The 21968-nt window shown below is 39.4% G+C and overlaps 1 protein-coding gene across 2 annotated transcripts in view; it reads left to right on the top strand.

Annotated features, from left to right (window-relative positions):
• Positions 1–21968, top strand: part of ARID2 (AT-rich interaction domain 2) — a 148174-nt gene that overhangs the window by 99312 nt on the left and 26894 nt on the right. For both annotated transcript variants that reach the window (XM_037009498.2, XM_037009506.2), the window contains 9 exons: positions 22–272; positions 601–697; positions 790–999; positions 1841–2008; positions 7801–7882; positions 9714–9848; positions 10474–10670; positions 10930–13739; positions 21090–21238. In XM_037009498.2, coding sequence (XP_036865393.2) covers positions 22–272; positions 601–697; positions 790–999; positions 1841–2008; positions 7801–7882; positions 9714–9848; positions 10474–10670; positions 10930–13739; positions 21090–21238 — 4099 coding nt within the window. The remainder of the gene's footprint in view (positions 1–21; positions 273–600; positions 698–789; positions 1000–1840; positions 2009–7800; positions 7883–9713; positions 9849–10473; positions 10671–10929; positions 13740–21089; positions 21239–21968) is intronic.

The raw sequence follows: 21968 nt of genomic DNA, 5'->3' as shown, positions 1-21968 counted from the left end.
ATTTTATTTTTTCTTTTATAGAGGGTACACCAGGAGAGTGGATTTGGGAATCTTTATTTCACCCACCTCGGAAGCTGGGCATTAATGATATTGAAGGACAACGGGTACTTCAGATTGCAGTGATTTTGCGAAACCTTTCCTTTGAGGAGGGCAATGTTAAGCTTTTGGCAGCTAATCGTACCTGTCTTCGTTTCCTATTACTTTCTGCACATAGTCATTTTATTTCTCTAAGGCAATTAGGCCTTGACACCTTAGGAAATATTGCAGCTGAGGTAAGCATGTGACAGTAACTTAAACAGTTTTTATAGTTAGCAATGTTACTTTAAAATTTAAGGATGTGATGTTACTATATTTGCCATATTTATAGAACAGTGAATGCTCACATATAGTTTTTGCCTAAGATGGTATTACAGAAGTGTCACACACTTTCGTAGAAAAAAGGAATATTTGAAATGATGCTCCAAATTTAGTGATGGCTGTTCTCATTGTAATGACATTTTATAAAGTTATGCAGCATTGTTCTGGTCATTTTTATTACATTTGAAATGTGTAGTCCTAGAAGAATCCCATCGCCACAAGAGTGTCTTTTCTTTTTTCCAGCTTTTATTGGACCCTGTTGATTTCAAAACTACTCACCTAATGTTTCATACTGTAACAAAATGTCTCATGTCAAGGGACAGATTTCTAAAGATGCGGGGTAAGTGGTCACTGATGCTTCTCGCTATCTGAGGTACACAAGCTTTTCATCATCTGTTAAACAACAAATACGTGTGTATGTATGCTTCTCAGGTATGGAAATTTTGGGGAATCTTTGCAAAGCAGAGGACAATGGTGTTTTGATTTGTGAGTATGTCGACCAGGACTCATACCGGGAGATCATTTGCCATCTCACTCTGCCCGACGTGCTGCTGGTGATCTCAACACTCGAGGTGCTCTACATGCTCACAGAAATGGGAGATGCTGCTTGCACAAAAATTGCAAAAGTAGAAAAGAGCATAGGTAAGACTAAACAAAAGAAGCATTTAAGTAAAACCTTGAGTAAAAAATATTTGATATGGTGTTGTACAAGATCACAGTTGATCCTGGGGCTGCTGTTCACCTTGAGGAGCCTTACCCGGAAAGACATAATGCTTTGCCCAGTTCTCTCCACCTGCCTTAGCTGAGCAGGCAGTTGCCTTCAGAGAGAGACCAGACGTATGTGGTGATCAGTGATTCATTTCCTCCTCTCCACCTGTCTTACTAGCTATCTAATTTAAAGTCAACAAAACTGCTCTGTCTGACTCTCTGGGGAGAAGGTCTTTTTTCACATGGTCAGCTGCTACTATTAAGCAACAAAAGCTGAGTGGAACAGGCTTTCTTCTGTCCCAGAGGTTGCTGGTAGTGGTGCTGGCCTTCAAGTCAACGAGCTCACCTCCTTAATGGGCTGTCAGTTTTAAACATACTAGAGCATGCCATGTTAACATTTTACTCAGTGATTAAAATGATTTCTTTCTTTGGTATGAATACTGAAATCAGAGTTAATGAAGATTTGGCTTGGAAAGTAGTGTTATTGAGAAATTAAGGTGTCACTTTCCACATCAGTGGTTCCTAAATCTGACTACACATCAGAATCACTTGGGAAGCTTTTTAAAATTAAAGATACCTAAACCCCACCCCAGAGCTACTGAATCAGTCTCCAGAGATTGAGCCTAAAAATCTTTTTTAAAGGTCCACAGACAATTCTGATGTACACTGATTCATATACTGGCCTTTGAGAAGCGGTATTCTGTACATGTATTTTTCAGGAATGTCATTGTTTTAAAACATTACTGATTAACTATTGGTCTTTAATTTATTTTAGACATGTTAGTGTGTCTGGTTTCTATGGATATTCAGATGTTCGGCCCTGATGCACTAGCTGCAGTAAAGCTCGTCGAACATCCAAGTTCCAGTCATCAAGTTTTATCTGAAATTAGGCCACAAGCTGTAGAGCAAGTCCAAACCCAGACCCATGTAGCATCTGCCCCAGGTTGGTGTTTTTACGTCATCTCTTTCAGTATGTTCATTGGTATGTAAGATGTGACACTGTGGATGCATTCAAATGTGCAGTGCAGGGAACTCGCACTGTGCTGTATAGAGGCTGAAGGAGAACTTCGGACATTGTTTCTTAAGTCTCATGCATTCTAGGAGCAGCAGAGTCAAGGCGAGCACAGAGGAAGAACAGTGTGACAGAGGGGTCAAGTCGAGAAAGATCGAGAGCGGAGGGTTAGGTGTGAGGAACTGAGAGTCATAGGAAGCGGCTTCTTGTGCTTACGGTCATTGGAGACGTAACACCAGGAGCAGGTGAATCATGCAGTGCCTTCCAGTTCTCTCGAGCGGTCATCAGAATACAGAAGTATAATACCTCCTAACACTTCTAGATCTTGGATCAAATACCACAGAATCAGAGCCTAGCTGAGGCATGTGTGCGCGTGTGCACACACACACACACACACACACACACACACACACACCTGCAGTTGTGCACCCTTCCTGAGCTTTCTTGGGTCAGTTCTGTTTAACTCAAATGTCTTCAGTTAGAATTCAGACCTGTAATAATTAGCATTCCCATCGGTCCTTGGACTTGTCTTGCGCAGCTCATTGTGAAGCATTATTTTTATATTTTAGCACTCAGCCTCTTTGTGGAGCACTTTGTCCACCTCCATTTGTTCTAGAGAGAACAGTGCGTCTTGCACCTCACCTGCTGCCGTTTCTAAGACATTTCTATTGCCTGGTTTTTAATGGATGAGACTCATTTTCTCAGTTGACCTTACCACCTCTTACTTTGCAGCTGGTGTAGAGGCCTTGTAGCGTGAATTTTTTTCATCTTCTTATGCCTTCACTCACAAACTTGGGAGCATCTGAACTCCTTCACTTTCCCCTTGTCTTGGGAGAGGCACTGGTGTCTCCTGAATCTATACTCCGGGTCTCGGTCTCTCGCGTCTCCCCATTCCTGTGTCTTAGACCTATCTTTTTTTCCTTCCAGCCTGGAAATACATTCAGATCTTTTTCAACTTTCCCCACTACCTTTAAATCAAAAATCTTATTATCCTTAATCTCCAACTACCACATCCATTTACTCAACAAATCTTGTTGAGTCTCCAAAATACCTTGACCTCATAAGTTGGCAGGGCTTATGACTCAGTTCAGACTACCACCATCTCCTTCAGTGATCTTTTTCTCCTCTCATTTAATCATTGTCCCAATCTGTCTTCTACTCTAACTCATAATATCAAAATTCCATGTTCTATATACATGAAATATGTAATATGTATCATATATTCCATCAGTTTCCATTTTGTTCTTCTGAGATATATGGTAGAGTTGTATCATGTGTGCATTTAACTTACTTGAGTTCAACTAACAGAAGCAGACAAGTAATAGAAGACAGAAAAGGCAGATGATTTTGAGTGCCCATCTGCAATGAGCTTTTATCTGCAGGCAACAGATGTTAAACAGCCAGTGCATAGTGGGGGATGGATGGTCAGAATAGTAATGGTTTCTCGACCTTGGCAAAGAATTGAAACACTTCATGCTACCAGTTAAGTAGGTGATGGAGGTATATTTTTGTCCTCAAAGAAGAAACTGGAGATTAAATTAATTGAGGACTTGAGAAACTATGTCCAACAAAGACTTAGAGGAATTAATAAGTTGTCAGTGAAACATTGAACTATAGTGGACTATTTAAAGAATATTCAAGGGTAATTTTGATGCAAGCTGCTCTTTTTTTTGCCTTTTCACTGACCAGTAACATTAACAAATGAACCTACCCACCAACCAAAGATTTGGTCCTCGTTTGCAGGTGGACAGAATTAAATACTGAGTTTGCAGCTTGCTCACATATATAGTAATTCACTGATAGAGGTGGGAACCTAGGGTTCTGAGAGACCTCACTTTCGAGCTGGTAAGCATGTCAGCACCTGCTCACCGTGAGTAACGACGTCAGTTCTATGAGTCTCTGTATGCCTTGCCCGCACCCTGTAGTTGGTTCACCACCGCTGCTTGTGGAAGGGGCGTCCTCACACTTCTCATTCACTTCCCTCGTTGCTGTGAAGATGTGGCATCTCGCCCACTTTTAGTTGGACATCTAAAATTCTTCATTATTATTTAAACAGTTGCAGGTTAATGTTTCCATGTATATTATATTGATATTTTAAAATAAAAGTTCACTTTTTGTGACCAGTGGGATCTTGATACCATTATCCCCTTAAAGAATATATAATTCTTGATATCAGAAATTTTATAGTTTCCCTTTTTCTCCTTAAACTCATACCTATCATCCTATTGATACTCAGCTATAAATGTAGACATTTTAATTTTAGGTTTTTCAGTTTCCTATTACTCTGTAAAACTCTGGTGTTTAAAATTTTGTTTTATTGTTATAAGTTTAAGTAGCTATATCAAGCAATAAGAAACACATCACAAATTTTTATAATTATTAAGCAAAATATGAAATTATTGGAAGTGCATCCATTAATGAGATGGACAGCGTAACACTTTTTTCCCTGGTGCTCTGGAAAGTACTACTTTTGAATGAATATTTTTTATTGCTAGAATGAAATTGGGTTTAGCATCAATTCTATCTCTATTCTTCCTTTTTATAAATGTAAGTTAGAATGATATAATAAATGATGAGGCTAAATAAATAGATGAAGGTACAATTTATGACACTTTCAATTTCAGAATTATCCAAAATTATTTAATTATATTTAAGGATCTTCTGACACTAAAGTTCAATTAGCAGTACTTGACTCATATACATATTTGTTACCTGGTCATTGGACATTTCATTTCAAGTTTATTGACAATATACCAAGAAGGTATTAACACAACAGGACTGTAAATTATGTTCATACTTGCAGCTCTTTCACTTAGATGCGCTTGTTAACCAGTAAAGAGGTATTAGCACAGTGGTTCTCAAACTTCAAGGTGCACCAGAACCACCCAGTGAGGCCTCAGCACTGATTTCTAGGCTCCATACCCTGAGTTTCTGATACGGGTGGACCTGAGAATTTTACTTTCTAACGAGTTCCCATGAGATGCTGATGCTGCAGATCAGGAGACTATACTTTGAGGACCACTGGGTTAGGAAAATTGAAATATTGTTAATTTTAAAAACAGTACAATGTTTTTTGATAAAAGGCTTTTATCATGTGCTTCGAATACACTTCTCTCAAAATCTTGGCACTGCAGATTTATTTACCTCATTCAATTATGGAAAATGTCTGCCACATAACCTGATAAAAAAAGACATCTTTTTTATCAAAAGTATCTTCTTTAATCAGTCTCTTAGAAAAAGAGAATCTTAATCAATTACTTAGAAAAAGTCCACCTTTATTTTTCAGTCCAAGGAAGTAGATTAATATGTTTCCTATGACTCCTCCCTTCAGAAATCTGTTCAGAATTCTAAGAGAAACTTGCCATGAGTTTGTCATCAAAGTGAAATAAGATGCCACCAATGTTGTTCCTTAAAATGTGCTCTATGCTTTACTTATATAATATTCTGCCTCAAAGGTAATATACTTTTTGACAGTAGCTGAGGGATAGAAGAGGGAAGGACATTAAGTAAAAATTCTGTATTCACTGTGTAATATATCTGAACTCAGAACACAGCAAAGGGCCAGAATAGCCAGAGCCTAATGCCCGGCATTTCCCATAACTACAGTACTGAGCCCCTAGGAGAGATGGGAAGCCCTGCCGCAGTACCTTGGTCGGAAGATTTGTGGACACAGATGTTCCTAATACTCCCTTTGGAGTTGCAGAAGCTTTTAAATATTGATAATAGTAACAAAAATAGCAGCTAACACTTACATAGTTTCTGACTATGTGCCAGGCATTGTTTTAAGTGATTTACATATAAACTCCTGTAATCTAAGAACAACCTATGAGGTCAGTGCACTGTTACTTTCCCCTATTTCAGAGACAGGTCATGTGACTTGCCCACGGTTACACAGCCTGCAAGTGATGGAACTCCAGAGCCATGCAGTTCAACATAATTCCATATTGCCAAGAGGGGTGGAGAGTTAGCCGTCTGTTCCAAAATGGGAGAAGAACAGTTATCAGAGAGGAGGTGATGTTCTCAGGCAGAGCAGTTTTAGAAAGGAAATACACAAAAGTTGACTATCTGAAATTGATTCATTTTAAACTCCAAGTGCCTTTGTATTATCCCTTGGAATGATTCAGGGGATTTCAGTCTGAGTAGGGTATACTCTATCATAGTACTGTTGATGGAGAAAAGGGAAGATTTCTACATAGGTTCTGGCCCTATGTATTTTCTGTAACAGTGTCATCAAGTTAGGATGAAAAGAAAAGATAAGATGGTGTTACACCAGAAAAATAATTCTGATTGTTTTGTTCTGCTAAGAAGCAACGTACCACACAATGGCATCTGAAATGTGACAGACCTGGATGGATTCAAATCCCACAGTCCTAAAAGAAGGCCTTCCGGTTACCCTGGCTCTTCTATTCCGTCATGTGTTCCTTTGTGAACTTAATCTCTGAGCTGTAATTTTTTCATCTGCAAAGTGGGGATAATTAAATTTAGACCTGTAAATAAGAGTAAAACAATACAAATGCAAATGGCTTAATACAAAGTAAATTTTCACTGAGTGGCTCCTGTTGGCTGTTATCCCAGTGAAGGCCTAGGGGCCTCATCAGACCCAGCTCGGGACCGCCAGGACCAGTCACAGGTCTGACTGTGCCATGGCGCATCGCCAGTTACAGTAATTCAGAACTCCGTTTGTTCTGTGTAAGGGTTCTAAGGAGTTTGCTACAGTGTCATCTGAAAAAATACGGGTGTGTTTTGTAAATTTAAAAACTGTAAAATAATGCTGACTCAGTGGAAGCAGTGTAATTTTAAATTTTATCTGGAATATATAATTCAGATTTATAATTAATCATTATAATATGATCAAGTTTATATATTATTACATACTTTTCATGTTTTCATTAGTTCCTTAGTATATAACACAGCAGGAAAGAAAACATTCGTTTTTCTACTAATCTGTTCAACTTGTTAGAAAATAAGAGATTTTGCTTCATTCATTGGACTTGAATTTTTTAAAACATGTCATAAGTAAAATCTTCATAATTGAAATGTGTCTTAAGAATAATAGCTAGTATATTTTTATACAACCATCTTGCCTCCTGTAGGGCAAAAAGTGTATTTCAAAACTGTTATTTTAACCTTTTATTTTCTCACCAGAAGAATAATCTTATGAAACCCTTTCTTGAATGTAGGACTTTAAATTAGTTTGACTTTTTGTTCATCTTATCTCAAAAATTTTATATATGCCACTACAGAGTTAATACTAATTTTTTAAATTTAAAAGTGAAGTTATCTCTGATACAGTCTATTTCTGTAACTAAACTGAGAGATGTATTGAGCTTATGTGACCTTGGGCTAGTTATTTTAATCACTTTAGTCTCAGTTTCCTTATCTGTACCCACCTCACAGAAGAATTAAGTAAAACAATGTATGTATAGTATTGAACTCAGTGTCCGACACATGGGAAAAATAGTTTATGTTAGCTGTATAATCTATATTATAGTTATTTGAATAACTGTAAGGTTAAAAAATAGTTCATATGAAGCATCTAAGACAGTGCCTTCAGTAATACGTGCTGAACTGTAAGTTTTTTCCTCAAATTTGTATGTTTTCCTTATGTTTGTACACCTTTTGGAAAGGTATTGGTTGTGAATATTAATTGGTTCGGTACCCATAAACTAAATACAGCGACTCAGTTTTAACAAATGATGTAGCTAATTCTTTTTCCTCTTTAGCTTCCAGAGCAGCTGTAGGACAGCACGTCGCTCCACCTCCAGGAATAGTGGAAATAGATAGCGAGAAGTTTGCGTGCCAGTGGTAAGTGGCTTATTTCTGTTAAGGCTTTATCTGGGGAAGAATAAAGCACCCGTCCAGGATGTTTTATTCTGTCTGAGTAGAATATAAAGAAAGGGCAATGTAAAATACTTTCACCTGTACTTCAGAGTAATTTGACAGAAAAATATTCATCAGAATCTTCAGAATTAAAATAGTCTGACTAGAATTTCATTTAATTACACCACTTCTTTCACAGTAAAATTTGTGTTAAAAAGTTATCTTTGACTTTGTAGAAGATAGGTTTGCCAGATTGTAGAATTTGTTTTTCTTAATTAATGTTTCATTAAAACTGAATTGGACTGACTTCAAGAAAACAAAACCAGATTTTTTGTTAAATGTCCCTTTTAAAAATCAAAAGCAAAACTTATTATCCATTGCTGATTAATTCTCCTTTTTGTGAGTAGTAAAGGGAAACTAATCAAAATATAGAATGGCTAGTGTGTCAACATGGAAATAGCAACTTAGAAATAGTATTCATTGAGGAGACTGAGTAGTCATATCTGAGCCATTTTCTGAAAAAGTAAATGTAGACTTGGTTGGATCAGATCTCATTCTGTCATGGATAGCTGCCTCTACATTGTTTATGAACTTCAACTTGAATTCTTCAGATTGACTATATAAGAATCACTTTCCAGTGATGTGTTACTTTTAAATTTTTCTTTCCTTGACCCCTTTTCTCCCATTTTCTAACATTATTTGCCTCCCATTTCATATGCCTGTCACTCTGTGTTCCATACTTTTGTTGCTTTTATATCTTTGTTTCTATGACAGTTTTCTCTAGGCTTTTTCACTTTGCTTAAATCAGGTTTATGGTTTTAGATATCTAATTATTTGCTTTTTCCTCATGTTCTTTATTTTTACACTTTGACCCTTTATACATAATGAATGTCTTCCAATAATATTTGGAAATGTTTATCTTCTACAGTGAAACCAAAATAAGTTTCTTGGACCTAGTCCTATTAAAAACTCATCAAAGGATTATGAAAGTTGAGAAAAGTATGTTTCACATTCACTGCAAAATGTGTGTGTGTGTTTTTGGTATAGATTTGGTCTTACAAATCCCAGTTGCACATTTCTGCCAGTTGGGGTCGAGGAGGAGAGAATCATTTTACAGTTATTTTACCATCACTATTGTTTGATTCGGTTTGTGAGAAACAGCTGTAAATTGGCCTGTTAGGTATATAGTGATTCCGAGAAGACCCCTGTAATGAAAAGTAGGCCTCCAGTCCTGACTTAAGGTGAAAGTCACTTTATGGAAAAGACAAACTGAAGTTTGAATTAAGTTGTAATGGATTAGAAATAGAAGTCACCGAACTGGGAAGGAAGGGTACAGCACAAGAAGTCATTCGAGGGAGCAGTTGACAGCTTGGCCAAGAGTCAGTGAAAGTTTAGTTTTTCATCCATTTACCACATCTCCAATGGAAGTAGCTCATAACTGGGAACTTTGTTATATTGTGATTACAAGATAGGCCCTTTAATAGATATACACTGAGTAAAACTATTTGTTGTAAAATACTTGTTGTCAAAAGACCAATCCGGCTCTCACTGAGATGTAAATACAGGTTTCCTATTTGTTGTTAATGATTTTTTTTACACTAAAGTAAGTATGAGTAAATAGTTAATCTCTTTATTTGATTTAGTCTGTCTAAAACCTAGCATGTGTTTTTGCTAATAAACAGGAGCTAGTGAAATTTAATTAGTAGGTGTAATTATTAGTTTATTACATTCTTGCTTCAGATGGTTTGGGTATATTTGAATATGGATTCTTCTTATAGTGTATTGCATAATGCCATTCATTTTTCTCCTTTTTTAGGCTAAATGCTCATTTCGAAGTAAATCCAGATTGTTCTGTTTCTCGAGCAGAAATGTATTCTGAGTACCTTTCAACTTGTAGTAAATTAGCTCGTGGTGGAATCCTCACATCAACTGGATTTTATAAATGTCTTAGGTAGGGTGCATATTCTTAACTTTGAATAATTTACATCACTCAGAATACCTCTTGGTCCCTAGAGAAAATACAAACTAATTTTAAATATCTCCATTACTTGAAATGTCATATTGGTTAGGTTGTGGTATGGTGGAAGTTCAAATACAAGGAAATTCTAGAAATCACATATGTTATTTGTTGGAACATTATGAGTTCATCTAAGAAAGATAATGAAGTAATTAAGTTTATTCTTTCTGCTTACTTTTATGTTAAAGACATGACTTTCACCCTTTTTAATCTTGAATAATAGTCTATAATATTCTGTCTTCAAATATCAAGGCTTTTTGATATTTTGCAAAGTTCATAAAATAGGCATACTGGATGGAGCTTGTTAATTAATTACACATGCATTAGAATTGTTTAAACACAACAATGTTAATAAATAGTGGTTTTAAAAATTGGAGAACTTGTCTTTTTAATTTTTTTCTTTGCTTCCCATCCTTGTGGAACACAAGTATATGAATCATACTAGTTCATATAGAAGTGGCAGTGGATATATTGCTGCTGTTCATGTTAACATTGTGAGAAGTCAGGCTTTTTCACGAGTGTGCCACTTATCAACACTAAATATGTGTGTACTTCACAGAACGGTCTTTCCAAATCACACCGTGAAGAGAGTAGAGGAGCCCAGCAGCAGCGGGCAGGCGCACATTCACGTGGTGGGAGTCAGGCGGCGGGCCATCCCGCTCCCCGTGCAGGTGTACTGCCAGCAGCAGCCGGCGTCTGCCCCGGCCCTGCGTGTCGATTCTGTTCCTGATGTATCTCCCAGCCCTTCACCTGCAGGTATTTATTTTTCACTGTGTTTTGAGTATTACCAATATCATAATAAAACTAAATGAAAATGTACATTATATACATTTTAAATGTATAACTTTTCCTTGTTTTTTCAGTACCTTTTTCTTGTTACATCTTATTCACATAATGGAAAGTAGTTAGATGTTAATTTTTTACAACTGTTTTTCCCCTGTAGTAAGTAAAATAATTGTGTGTACAGCTTTTCAGTCATTTCATTATGAATTTTTTCTTTCCCTCATATTTTCAGGAATCCCTCCTGGACCACAGACTATAGGAAACCACTTTCCGAGGACTTCCGTTATCAACCAGTCTTCAAACGTGACCTCAACACAAAGGTCTTTTCCAGCACAAGGCGTTCATCCCGCGGCGCAGACTGTTTCAAGAATTCCTCCAAATCCTTCAGTTAATACCCACTCGCCGCACAGTGTGCCGGTGGCTGTCATTCAGAACAAAGCTCCAGTCCCTTGTGAACTCATCCAGGCGACAGTACTCCCGAGCTCCACGCCGCAGACGACGGGTCCTGTCGGTATTGCCGTGGGCAGCGGGGCTGCACAGAGCCCTGTGGTCCAGGCTCAGGGCCCAGGCCCGCAGCCTGTTGCGGTCGTAAACTCCCAGGCGCTGCTTCCCCACCCCTCCATGCTGCCCCAGCAGCCTCCATTGCACACGGTGGTCCCGGGACAGATTCCGTCTGGGGCCCCCCTCGCGGTTATTCAGCCAGCTGTCCCGCAGAGTCACCTGTTCGGCCGAGTACAGAACATGCCTGCGTGCGCTCCTGCGGGCTCACAGGGCCAGCAGTTAGTCGCCACGTCACCGCAGCCCGTTCAGGCTTCGTCTCAGCAGATGCCGGCGGGCAGCCAGCCGCAAGACACGGTCCTCATAGCACCCCCCCAGTACGTGACGACGTCTGCTTCCAGTATTGTCCCCGCACCTCCAGTGCAGAATTTCCAGGTAGCCGCGGGACAGATGGTGGCCATCGCTGGGCTCCCGAGCCCACAGCCCGCGAGGGTGGGCTTTCAGAACATCGCCCCCAAGCCCCTCCCTCCTCAGCAGGGTGCTTCCGTGGGGACGCAGCAGCCCGTCCCGCAGCCGCAGCAGCCCCCCCAGCAGAGCGTCGTGATCGTGAGCCAGCCAGCTCAGCAGGGCCAGACCTACGCACCAGCCATTCACCAGATCGTTCTTGCGAATCCAGCAGCGCTTCCAGCCGGGCAGACCGTTCAGCTGGCAGGACAAGCAAACGTGACCCCCTCTTCTTCACCGTCGCCTGTCCCAGCTCCCAGTACCCCAGGCCCTGCTGCCGTGCCGTCTTCCACCCCACAGTCGCAGGGGCCGCCCCCGACCGTCAGCCAGATGCTGTCTGCGAAGAGGCAGCACTCCCCCGCGCCCCCGCAGCAGGTCCCGGCGCAGGTGCAGCCGCAGCCGGCAGGCGCAGGCCTCGGGCAGCCTGCTTCTGCGGAGTCGAGTCTGATAAAGCAGCTGCTGCTCCCAAAGCGTGGGCCCTCCACCCCGGGCGGCAAGCTCATTCTCCCGGCCCCACAGATCCCTCCGCCCAGCAGCGCGAGGGCACCCAGCCCTCAGGTGGTGTACCAGGTGGCCAACAGCCAGGCGGCAGGTTTCGGGGTGCAGGGGCAGCCTCCAGCTCAGCAGCTCCTGGTTGGGCAACAGAATGTTCAGTTGGTCCAAAGTGCAATGCCGCCCACAGGCGGGGTGCAAACCGTGCCCATCTCGAACTTACAAATACTGCCAGGCCCACTGATCTCAAATAGTCCGGCGACCATTTTCCAGGGGACTTCGGGCAACCAGGTCACCATAACAGTTGTGCCAAATACAAGTTTTGCAACTGCAACTGTCAGTCAGGGAAACGCAGCTCAGCTGATCGCCCCTGCGGGGATCACGGTGAGTGGGGCGCCGGTGGGGGTGGGGCTGCAGGCGCCCCCGCCGGCCCCCCACGCATCTCCGGCCGGACAATCGTCTTGCGTTTCTGCTACTCCCCCGTTCCGAGGTGACAAAATAATTTGCCAAAAGGAGGAGGAAGCGAAGGAAGCAACAGGTTTGCACGTTCACGAACGTAAAATCGAAGTCATGGAGAACCCTTCCTGCAGACGAGGCACCGCGAGCACCAGCAATGGGGACACAAAGGAAAACACAGTGCAGGCGGGGGGCCTCTTGAATGGGAGAAAGTACAGTGACTCAAGTCTACCTCCTCCAAACTCAGGGAAAGGTCACGGTGAGACTAATCCATGCTCACTGGTCAGTAATGGGCCATCGCTAGAACTGGGTGAGAACGGGACAGCCGGAAGACAGAACTCAGAACAGATGGACATGCAGGATATCAAAAGTGATTTGAAAAAACCTCTAGTTAATGGAATCTGTGATTTTGATAAAGGAGATGGTTCTCATTTAAGCAAAAACATTCCAAATCACAAAACTTCCAACCATGTAGGGAATGGTGAGATATCTCCAGTGGAACCACAGGGGACTCCAGATGCCACTCAGCAAGATACTGCCAAAGGTGATCAGCGAGACAGGATCTCTAATGGGCCCGTGTTCGCCTGGGGCGGCTCCCCGTCTGTGAGCGGCGTGCAGGACGCCCCGGGTGTGGCCCCTCTGCAGATCGGTGGTACCGATCTGCCTAATGGACCTCTAGCTCCAAGTTCGAATTCAGATGTGCCTCAGCAACGCCCGAGTGTAGTTGTCTCACCACACTCTACAGCCCCTGTTATACAGGGGCACCAGATCACAGCCGTTCCCCACCCAGGGTCAAGAGGGCCCCATTCGCCTGCCCTGGCCCCGGACCTCCGGGCTGCAAACGGCACAGCGGACAGTAAAACTGTGAAGAGACCCGCGGAGGATAATGAGCGGGAGACAGTCCCGGGAGTTCCAAATAAAGTGGGGGTTCGAATCGTTACAATCAGTGACCCCAACAACGCCGGCTGCAGTGCGACCATGGTTGCGGTCCCAGCCGGGGCGGATCCCAGCACGGTGGCTAAAGCAGCCATAGAAAGCGCTGCACAGCACAAGCCGCAGCCGCCAGCCTACGTGCAGAGCGTGGCCGCACAGGTAAGCCATTCTTCCAACGTTTCACTTAAAAATTCTGACTCTAAGGAGAAATGCACTCCTTGTCCAGGTCTCATCTTGAAAAGTCAGTTGTATCAGCCCACCAGTGTCCTCGAGCTCTCCTGCTCTTTTATTTTTGCTGGTTTTCTGATATTAAATAGTTTTCAGTCAACTTCAGCATGTGGCTTAGAGAACCTATTTATTATAGACCCAATTTAGTAATTTTGTAGATCCAAGCTAGAGAAGCCCTTGCTAATGTAACATCTTTTAGAGATATTTTAAATGTAACTTAGTCTCCTTTTGGAGTTGGGGGGTCGCCAAGAGAACTCCAGGGGATTTCTGTGTTTGATTCTGACGTGAGCATTATTCTGTGGCTCTTTCATGCACTTCTGTGAAAGAAGACGAATCCCTCAAGGACTTTATTAAGTGTGCTTGTTATATTTATGTATTTAGTTAGTTGTCCTTATTCCTTAGAAAGTATTATTACTTTTAATTTCAATTTGTTTCAGCTGTTCTGATATTCCTAATTTTGTGTTTGTCACCCCTTTGATCTGCCACCATGTCTCTGTCACCCCCTCTTCAGTGCCTGCTCCCCAGTCTCTGCATGCCTCAGTAAGGAGAAGTGTGTTCCCGGGCCACTGCTACTGAATTGAGGGTGCAGTCAGCCTGTAAAGCTCCTAAAGACTGGGGCACCGTCACACTGGCGCGAGGGGTTCACTTACAGCTGCCCCTCTCCTGTTTCTGAGAGAACTTTTCACTCCCTGGCCTGATCACTGCATAGGCGGGACCTCCCCGGCCACTGCCGGCGGCGCTAGCGCGGCTCTGGCTTCCCTTCTGCCCGTGCTGATGGAGCAGATCTACCGCCGCTGTTGGCGCACGTAGCAAATTGGGGGTTGGGGCAGGCAGCAGACTCGAAGTACAAGATCAGGGAGCCCCTCCTTCACAACAGTTCATCTGCAAAATGTGCGTCTTTCTTCGTGTGGTGGATGAATCTCGACTGTGCTGCTCCGGAGGCATATGAGGTCTTAATTTCTGCGTTAGACCTATGTCTCAGAACCTAAATAGAGTATTCTTTAGCAGATGTTGGATACATGGCAGTAATTAACACTGAGTTTTGGTGAGAAATACCAGATAATTTTTGCTCAAACAAACTTGTACAACTTAGGTTTTTATTTATTAAACACTTTTTTTTAATCGTGCAATGTCTAGCACATAGTAAGCATTCAGTAAGTTGGGTTTGTGTGTTTTTTCTTGTATATAATAATTTCCCAATTCACCTTGAGTGTATGCCTGTTTCTCCTCTTAGTCTTTTATAATCCTAAATCATTACTGTAGACCCAGTCAGATTAGAGAAAGATGCCATTATTACGAATTTCATAAACCATCATTTTTGTGTCCTTAATCTTCCAGCATGGTTCTGTTCACTTGCCACCTAAGTAACAAAGAACAAGCTATAAATCTTGTTAAGACAACATGTGCTGGAAAATTTGTACTAAAACATTTTCTCATTTAATCCTCAAAGCAACTCTTTTAGACAGAAACTGTCATTACTGTTTTAGCAAAGAGGCTTCAAGATGCTTAGTAACTCAGCCAAGATCACCAGCTAATACGAAATAGTGCCAGGACCGAAGAAACCTGGGTGTGTGTCTGGCCCCAAAACTCATGCTGTTAACCCATTTGTCCACACTATTCTTAAAGATTTCTTGGTAATATTCTAGAAAGCCCTTTTATATCTAACATACTGATTATTTGAACTGTTATGTTGTAAGATGTGAGTACCACTAAGTGATAATTTTAGGACAGTAATGCTGAAACTCTTTTCTTAACACATCAGACACATCAGCATCTAATTCAAGCCATAAAATGAATGTATTTTATTCCTAATCTGAAAAATGCATACTAAGCTTCTGTGTATTCTCCCCAAGAATGTAATTTATTTAAAATAGCTATATTCTTTACTTCTAAAATTGGTCTTTGGTTGGTATGTAGAAATTTAAAGCTTTGCAAGGAAAAAGGCATGCATGGTGTCTGTGAGAATGAGAATCAAAAACCAGGATTCTTATGTCACTTAGCATGGTGCCAGCTACATAGTTAGACAATAATGGTGCAGATACATTTTATCTTCATATATAGGATAAAGTACCTATGAAGGCTAAAAAGGGATCAACTGTTCAGGATGGGATCATAGTTTCCTTTGAACGGTAGGCTGTTGGGCCTTTTTAAGAGCTTACAAATGAAAATCACTTCCATTGTTCCCCAAATTCTTTAAATTTCTTCTATATAGACCTTGGTTTAACACCATTTGTCCACTGTTGGAATTGGTACCTTAAAAGGGTAGATGAAATACAAGATTTTAAATGTGATTTTTCAGCCGAACCTTGTTATTTCCGCCATGTGAAGGGGTGTGGGATGTTAAGGAAGCACCTGGACCCCAAGAAGGGACTTCCAGACTTGCAGAGTGCTCAGGGCTGGAAAGACTGCAGGGAGATGTCCCTGCTGGGAATGGCCAACAGGTAATCCTTCCTAATACCACTGGTATTTCATTTTTCTTTTCTTGATTTTGTAGCTTTTCACTCCCATTAATCAGCTGTATTTATGTCACTACAGGAAAAAAAAAATCGTGACAAATAAGGGAGAAATACATATGTGAAAGTAAATGATACAGCCATCGATTTTCTATTTAAGTAGTATTTAGCTGAGTAGTTTATATATACAAAATAAATTGTACTTCAAGGCATTTTCTTTTTTGTAGCTGCTTAATTTCAAAGTTAATATTTGCAAGTTCAGGTGCAACATATAAGATACTGTTTCTAAAAGCCATATCCTCTACCACTGTTCATGAATTGATATCTGCTGGAAGCATAAAACTAGGTCAGCATATTAAAAAGAGAAAAAATTAAAGAATGAAAGTAAATCAGTTATACTTAGCTGAAAACTTATCTTTCTCCAGAGCATGTAAAGCTCAGGTTGACCATAACTGTAGCTGTTGTTTACGGATGTGATGATGTGCCAGATTCTTAACATATAAAAATAGTTTACTTAAGCATGTGCCTATTCAAGATATTTCATATATGCCACCCCTCAGTTCCCTGTCCATCTACACATGGACTAACCCTGGTATGGTGCTGTGTAACAGAGAAGTTTGGTGTCTTCCTGGTCCCTTCGTTTCTTTGATAAAGAGCTTGAGACCTTACTCATCTCATCAGAAAAAAGATGTGTAGCCTCAAGGGGGCAGCATGAAGTCATAGCCATGGAAGATTGTGTTGGCAAGAGCAAGTGTCATTTCAGTGTTTTAAGAGTACTCAGATTTGTGGAGTAGCACATTGTGAGAACTAAGAAAGGCATCACCCTACACATAATGCTTTTGTGTGCATTTCAGTGTAAGGGAGAGTTGGTATGTACTGATTATCTAGGTTTATGTTTGAGAGGAGGAAAACTGTCAGTAGTTAAGAAAATGAGGGAAGGTGAGACAAGAAAGAGCCTTGGATATTACCTGGTCCCACACCCTCATTTTGAAGAGTTGAAGTAAGTTTCCCACACTCACAAAAATCTTCTCTTTACCAGTGATTTTTACTTTTCTTAATACTGTTCTTAAAATATATGCACATTTAGACTAGATGGAGTCTCTTTTATATCACATTTAAAGTAAATCTTGTTCTCTGGATGTACCTCTCTTTACTCGCCTCTTGCGAATGCGCCTTCCCGGGTACCCCAGGGAGGCCTTAGGTGTCGTGGCGCCCGCCTCTGGCATCTGCCCTCTTGCCTGCATCAGCCCCGCTTGGTGGGTGCCTTTCAGAGTGTGTAGTTAGAACTGACGTAGTGATTCATTGCTTCTTAGTAAGACAATTACTTTAAGGAGAATAGGTTATGACTTTGTAGTTTTTCTAACTACATTGAATTTCCAACTGCATTAAATTTCTAACTACAGATTAAAATGTGTAAATTTTAGTTTTATTCTAAGTTTTTAAAGTTTAGTATTAAGAAAGTAAAGGTTTAACAGCCTCATATCCCAAGTCTTATGTTAGAAAATGTTAGTGGTATAATCTAGAATTTTCAGCCGTAATTCACTCTTGAAAAGGTGATAAAGGGCTGTAAGATTATAATTTCTTATTTTAACGAAAAGAGCAATATCTTTTCCAAAAATAAAACTGCAACATGAGCTAGCACTTTTAGTTAGTTTCACATCACAAAAGAAATCACAGATTTATTTCACATCCTGTGCTGGCATGCATTACTGGAATGTGTCCTTTCTGCTTTAATTTTTTTTTTTACCGTAATATAAAAAATAGCCCCTCACCCATAGAGCAATAATGTACAATATTCCTCAAGGGTGATCATTCCAAAAACGTGACTTGGAAACCTACATTTACATTTACATATAATTCACAGTAAACAACAACGTTAAGAAAAAAGTAAACTTGTTCACATCCTAAAAGTAATATATTTTGCCTTCTCATGTAGAAGATCTAATTCTTAAAACATAATTTGATGGTACTTTGAAAAGCATACAGTACATTATAAACAGTTTACTTAAAAATTAGTTTTGTTGGACAAAAGTCTTTATTTTTTAAATATAGGTGGAAACCTAAAAATTATTAACTCCTAAGGTCAAAGAAAATATGAGTCTTGGAATTTCTCATTTGCTACATTCTATAAATACTTCCTTTTTGTTTCACTGATACATTTAGCCGTATTTAATAACTTCCACTGTTTTTTGTTTCCATTTTATTGTAAAAGTTTTCGAACATGTACTAAACAAGAGCCAGTAAATATCCATCACCTAGCTTCAGATATCACCATTTTGCCTTCTGGTTTCATCTGTTCCTACACCGTAATTTTTTTTCTTGGAGTATTTAAAAACAAATTCCACTATTTCATTTCACCAGTAAACACTATTCTCAAATAGTTAAGTCCTTTTCAATGTCTGTATCTGTAGATATAGATAGATAGATCTCCACAATACCAAATCACAGCTAAAAAAAGTAGTATTTCTTAATATTTAACATCCAGTTCATGTTCAGTGTTCCCTAGTTGTCTTTTTAAAAAAGATTTTTAAAACAGCTTTCAAGTTTGGATCAACAAGTTCTCTACACATTGCATTTGGTTAATATGTCTTTTATTCATTCTTAATTTAACATCTTAGATTAACTTCAGTCATCTTTGCTACATCCCATATTAACATTTGGGCTTAAAATAACCTGTGATTTCTGAGTTGTTAAGTTGTCTAAGTGATACCAGTAAGGGTACACAATGGAGGAAAAACACCAAAAGCAAATGGGATAACAATTTGTCAGCACTTACAGGAATAAAATAAGTTTAGTTTACAAATACATGACAAGATAGTCAATAAAATACCTAATTTAAATGATAATCGTGTAGAGATTAAATGATTATTGTATAGAGATTAAATGATTATTGTGTAGAGATTATCATTTAAATTAGGTATTTTATTGACTATCTTATCATGTATTTGTAAACTAAACTTATGTAGACCAAAAGGTTCATTCTGAGGGAATTGATAAGTGAAAAATTTACCTTTAATTAAAATTCTGGGACACTTATAACCTGTCGCTCTTTGTATTTATGTTTGTCTGAAATCAATCCTTTAGTTACTCCCACTTACCAGAATATCATGGATTTTTAATATCATTTCAAGGAAGCTGTTTAAGCAATACTTTGATAGATTGATTCTAATTTTATCTTCCCTTTCTTTCTCTCTGACCCTCTTTTTTTTTTTTTCTGTTTGCTTTCTCACCTTCAGTTTTTTATAGCTTTAAGAATTCACAGTTGAATGATTGTCAGATCCATGTTTCCACCATTAACTTTGGTTGATAAACATTTGTAGTTGATCTGTCACTGTCCTGACAGTGAACTCACCGTCTTTCTTCTAAAATACGGCTTCCCTTCTGGACTTCTCTGTTAGCATAATAATAATAGCAACAGCTGCCATCTGTTGAGAATCTAGAGGTGAGCTCCTTGTGTATAGTCTCTCTAGTCTTCCCCCAATCCCTGATGTCAGATTTCACTACTTACACTTTATAGATGAGGCGACCGAGCGTCAGAGGGTCATATAGTCAGAAGGCAGAGGGGATCTGAGTCCTGACTGGTGAAGCTAGGAAGTCCACATCCTGTCCCGACACCAACAAGCGTGCTCCCTTAGAATGCAGGTTTTCATGCATGTACATGTTTTCTCTCTAACAACATTGTAAGACTTAAGGGTGGGACAATCACAGCTCAAAAGTGGACTTTTTTTTCTTAGACCTTAGTTCTTACAGAACTCAGAAGTTTTTATGAACACATTATAAGGATATTTTATTTCAGCATTTTATTCTTTTCTTTTTTTCATGTCTATGCAATAGCTTTATATGTGTTTTGTCTGCTTTTAAAATTATTACTGCTTTTAATGTGAGATTTTCAGAAATTTTAATGTTTGCCCAGTGATTTCCAGTATTACCTTACAAATGAACAAATATATTTAATATTTTCCCAAAGTTTAAATAAATTTATTGCCTTTTAAGCAATTCTCTGAAAGTGGTGTGCTGCCATTTCTATGAAAATTTTAATATTTTTCCCTTTGTGATAATGATAAGAATGAAATCTGAGTTAAGGTTCAGATAAAATGTATTGCCTCAAATTGCTTTAAGCTACTTTATAATTACTTTCTTAAATGTTTTTCAGAAAGAAAGGGATGGGATATAGAAGGAAAAAAGTATACCTTGTATTTAAAAGACTCGGGCCTGCATTCAGAGCCCCTTTGTCGGTGTCATCCATCAAAAACTATATCTGGGTGACTTTAAAAACTGACGTTGTTAGTTAAAGCAGCTTACCATGAAATAAGATGTATGACGTTCTACCTACACGGTCACTTCATTTTTAACATCTGAGATTTCCTTTGCTTTTTACTCTATATTGTTTTACATTATATTCATCTACAAGTCTAAAGGAAATACTATGCAAAGAAATAAAATTTGCCGTTGGTTTATTCTTATGGATAATATATGTAAGTAAATCAAATGATACATCTATAGTAGACTTATTTCTCATTTTAGTCCATAATTGTATGTTCCTCCTAATTTTATGAACATAAAACATCATCATTCTGAATAATGTATGTTCTATAACAATAACAGTGTGATCTTGCCTCTGGTTCATATGAAATAAAAGAGTATGATTTCTTAAATTTATTTTAATAAAAAGTTTTTTTAAAGAATTTTTAAAAGATAATTAAACTACAAATGTAAATTTCATATGTTAGAAGTGAATAGCTATCAGTGTAATCAATGAGCCTATTCTATGAAAAATATGAGTGTTTTCCAGTTGTGTCACCAACTGCGCGGTTTTTTTTTCTCCTAGAACACTCCTGTGGCGCCTCCCGCAGCTGTGCAGGTGCAGAGCCAGCCTCATGGCTCTCAGCCTCCTCCGTTCAGCGCGTCTAGTCCACACAGGGATCCGGTGCGAAAACCTGGGCACAACTTCATGTGTCTCTGGCAGTCTTGTAAAAAGTAAATGGCGGTTTTATTTGGTATACATAAATGCTCTTTGTTCTAGAATGCTTTTATATTTAAATTTCTGTCACCTACAGGTTTACGAAACTTTTCTTTCAAAACCTCTTTCAGCAAAACAATTTTATGTTACAAGTGATGTTTATGTAGATCCAGTGGCACCGAAGCTAAGAAATTTATGTAATGGTGGAAAGAGCTTCATTGCCTGATGGTAGGACATTAGAGAATGTGTTTCAGTATTAATTTTTAACAAAAGAGAATTTGATTTTATATTTGGCTATGAGAAGAGGTTTTTTAAATGACTTGAAGACACTGGCAGCTGTAGAATTTCTGCATAGAAGCTTAAAGGTAATATCTGTTAGGAAGAATGACTTTTCTTAAATTTGAGCTTGGGATGGACACCCTGTGCAAATTATTTTTAAAGCCATATCACCTCACAATTTAATGACTAAGATAAGCAGTGAGTAGAACTGAACTTCCTAGGCTTTCTTATACTGGATGGAAAATGAGAATAATGTTGTTTAAAATAAAACCTTAGTTCCTTTCATATTACTCAGCCAGGGCCCTTTGCTCTGTGACTTTTTAGAGCTGTAGAGCCAATGCATTTTCTGACTAGACGCACTGTCTTCATGTTGAGATCAGAGATTCCACTTTGCCTCTTCTGACTCTCCTCACTCGGTTAAAGTGTACTTGCTGTTCATAGGTTTTATGATACAAACACTGCTTTTCA

The sequence above is a fragment of the Manis javanica genome, chromosome 15, assembly GCF_040802235.1.
Source record: "Manis javanica isolate MJ-LG chromosome 15, MJ_LKY, whole genome shotgun sequence".
NCBI lineage: Eukaryota > Metazoa > Chordata > Mammalia > Pholidota > Manidae > Manis > Manis javanica.
The sequence above is the reverse complement of the archived record's forward strand: the minus strand, read 5'-3'. Positions and strand labels throughout refer to the sequence as shown.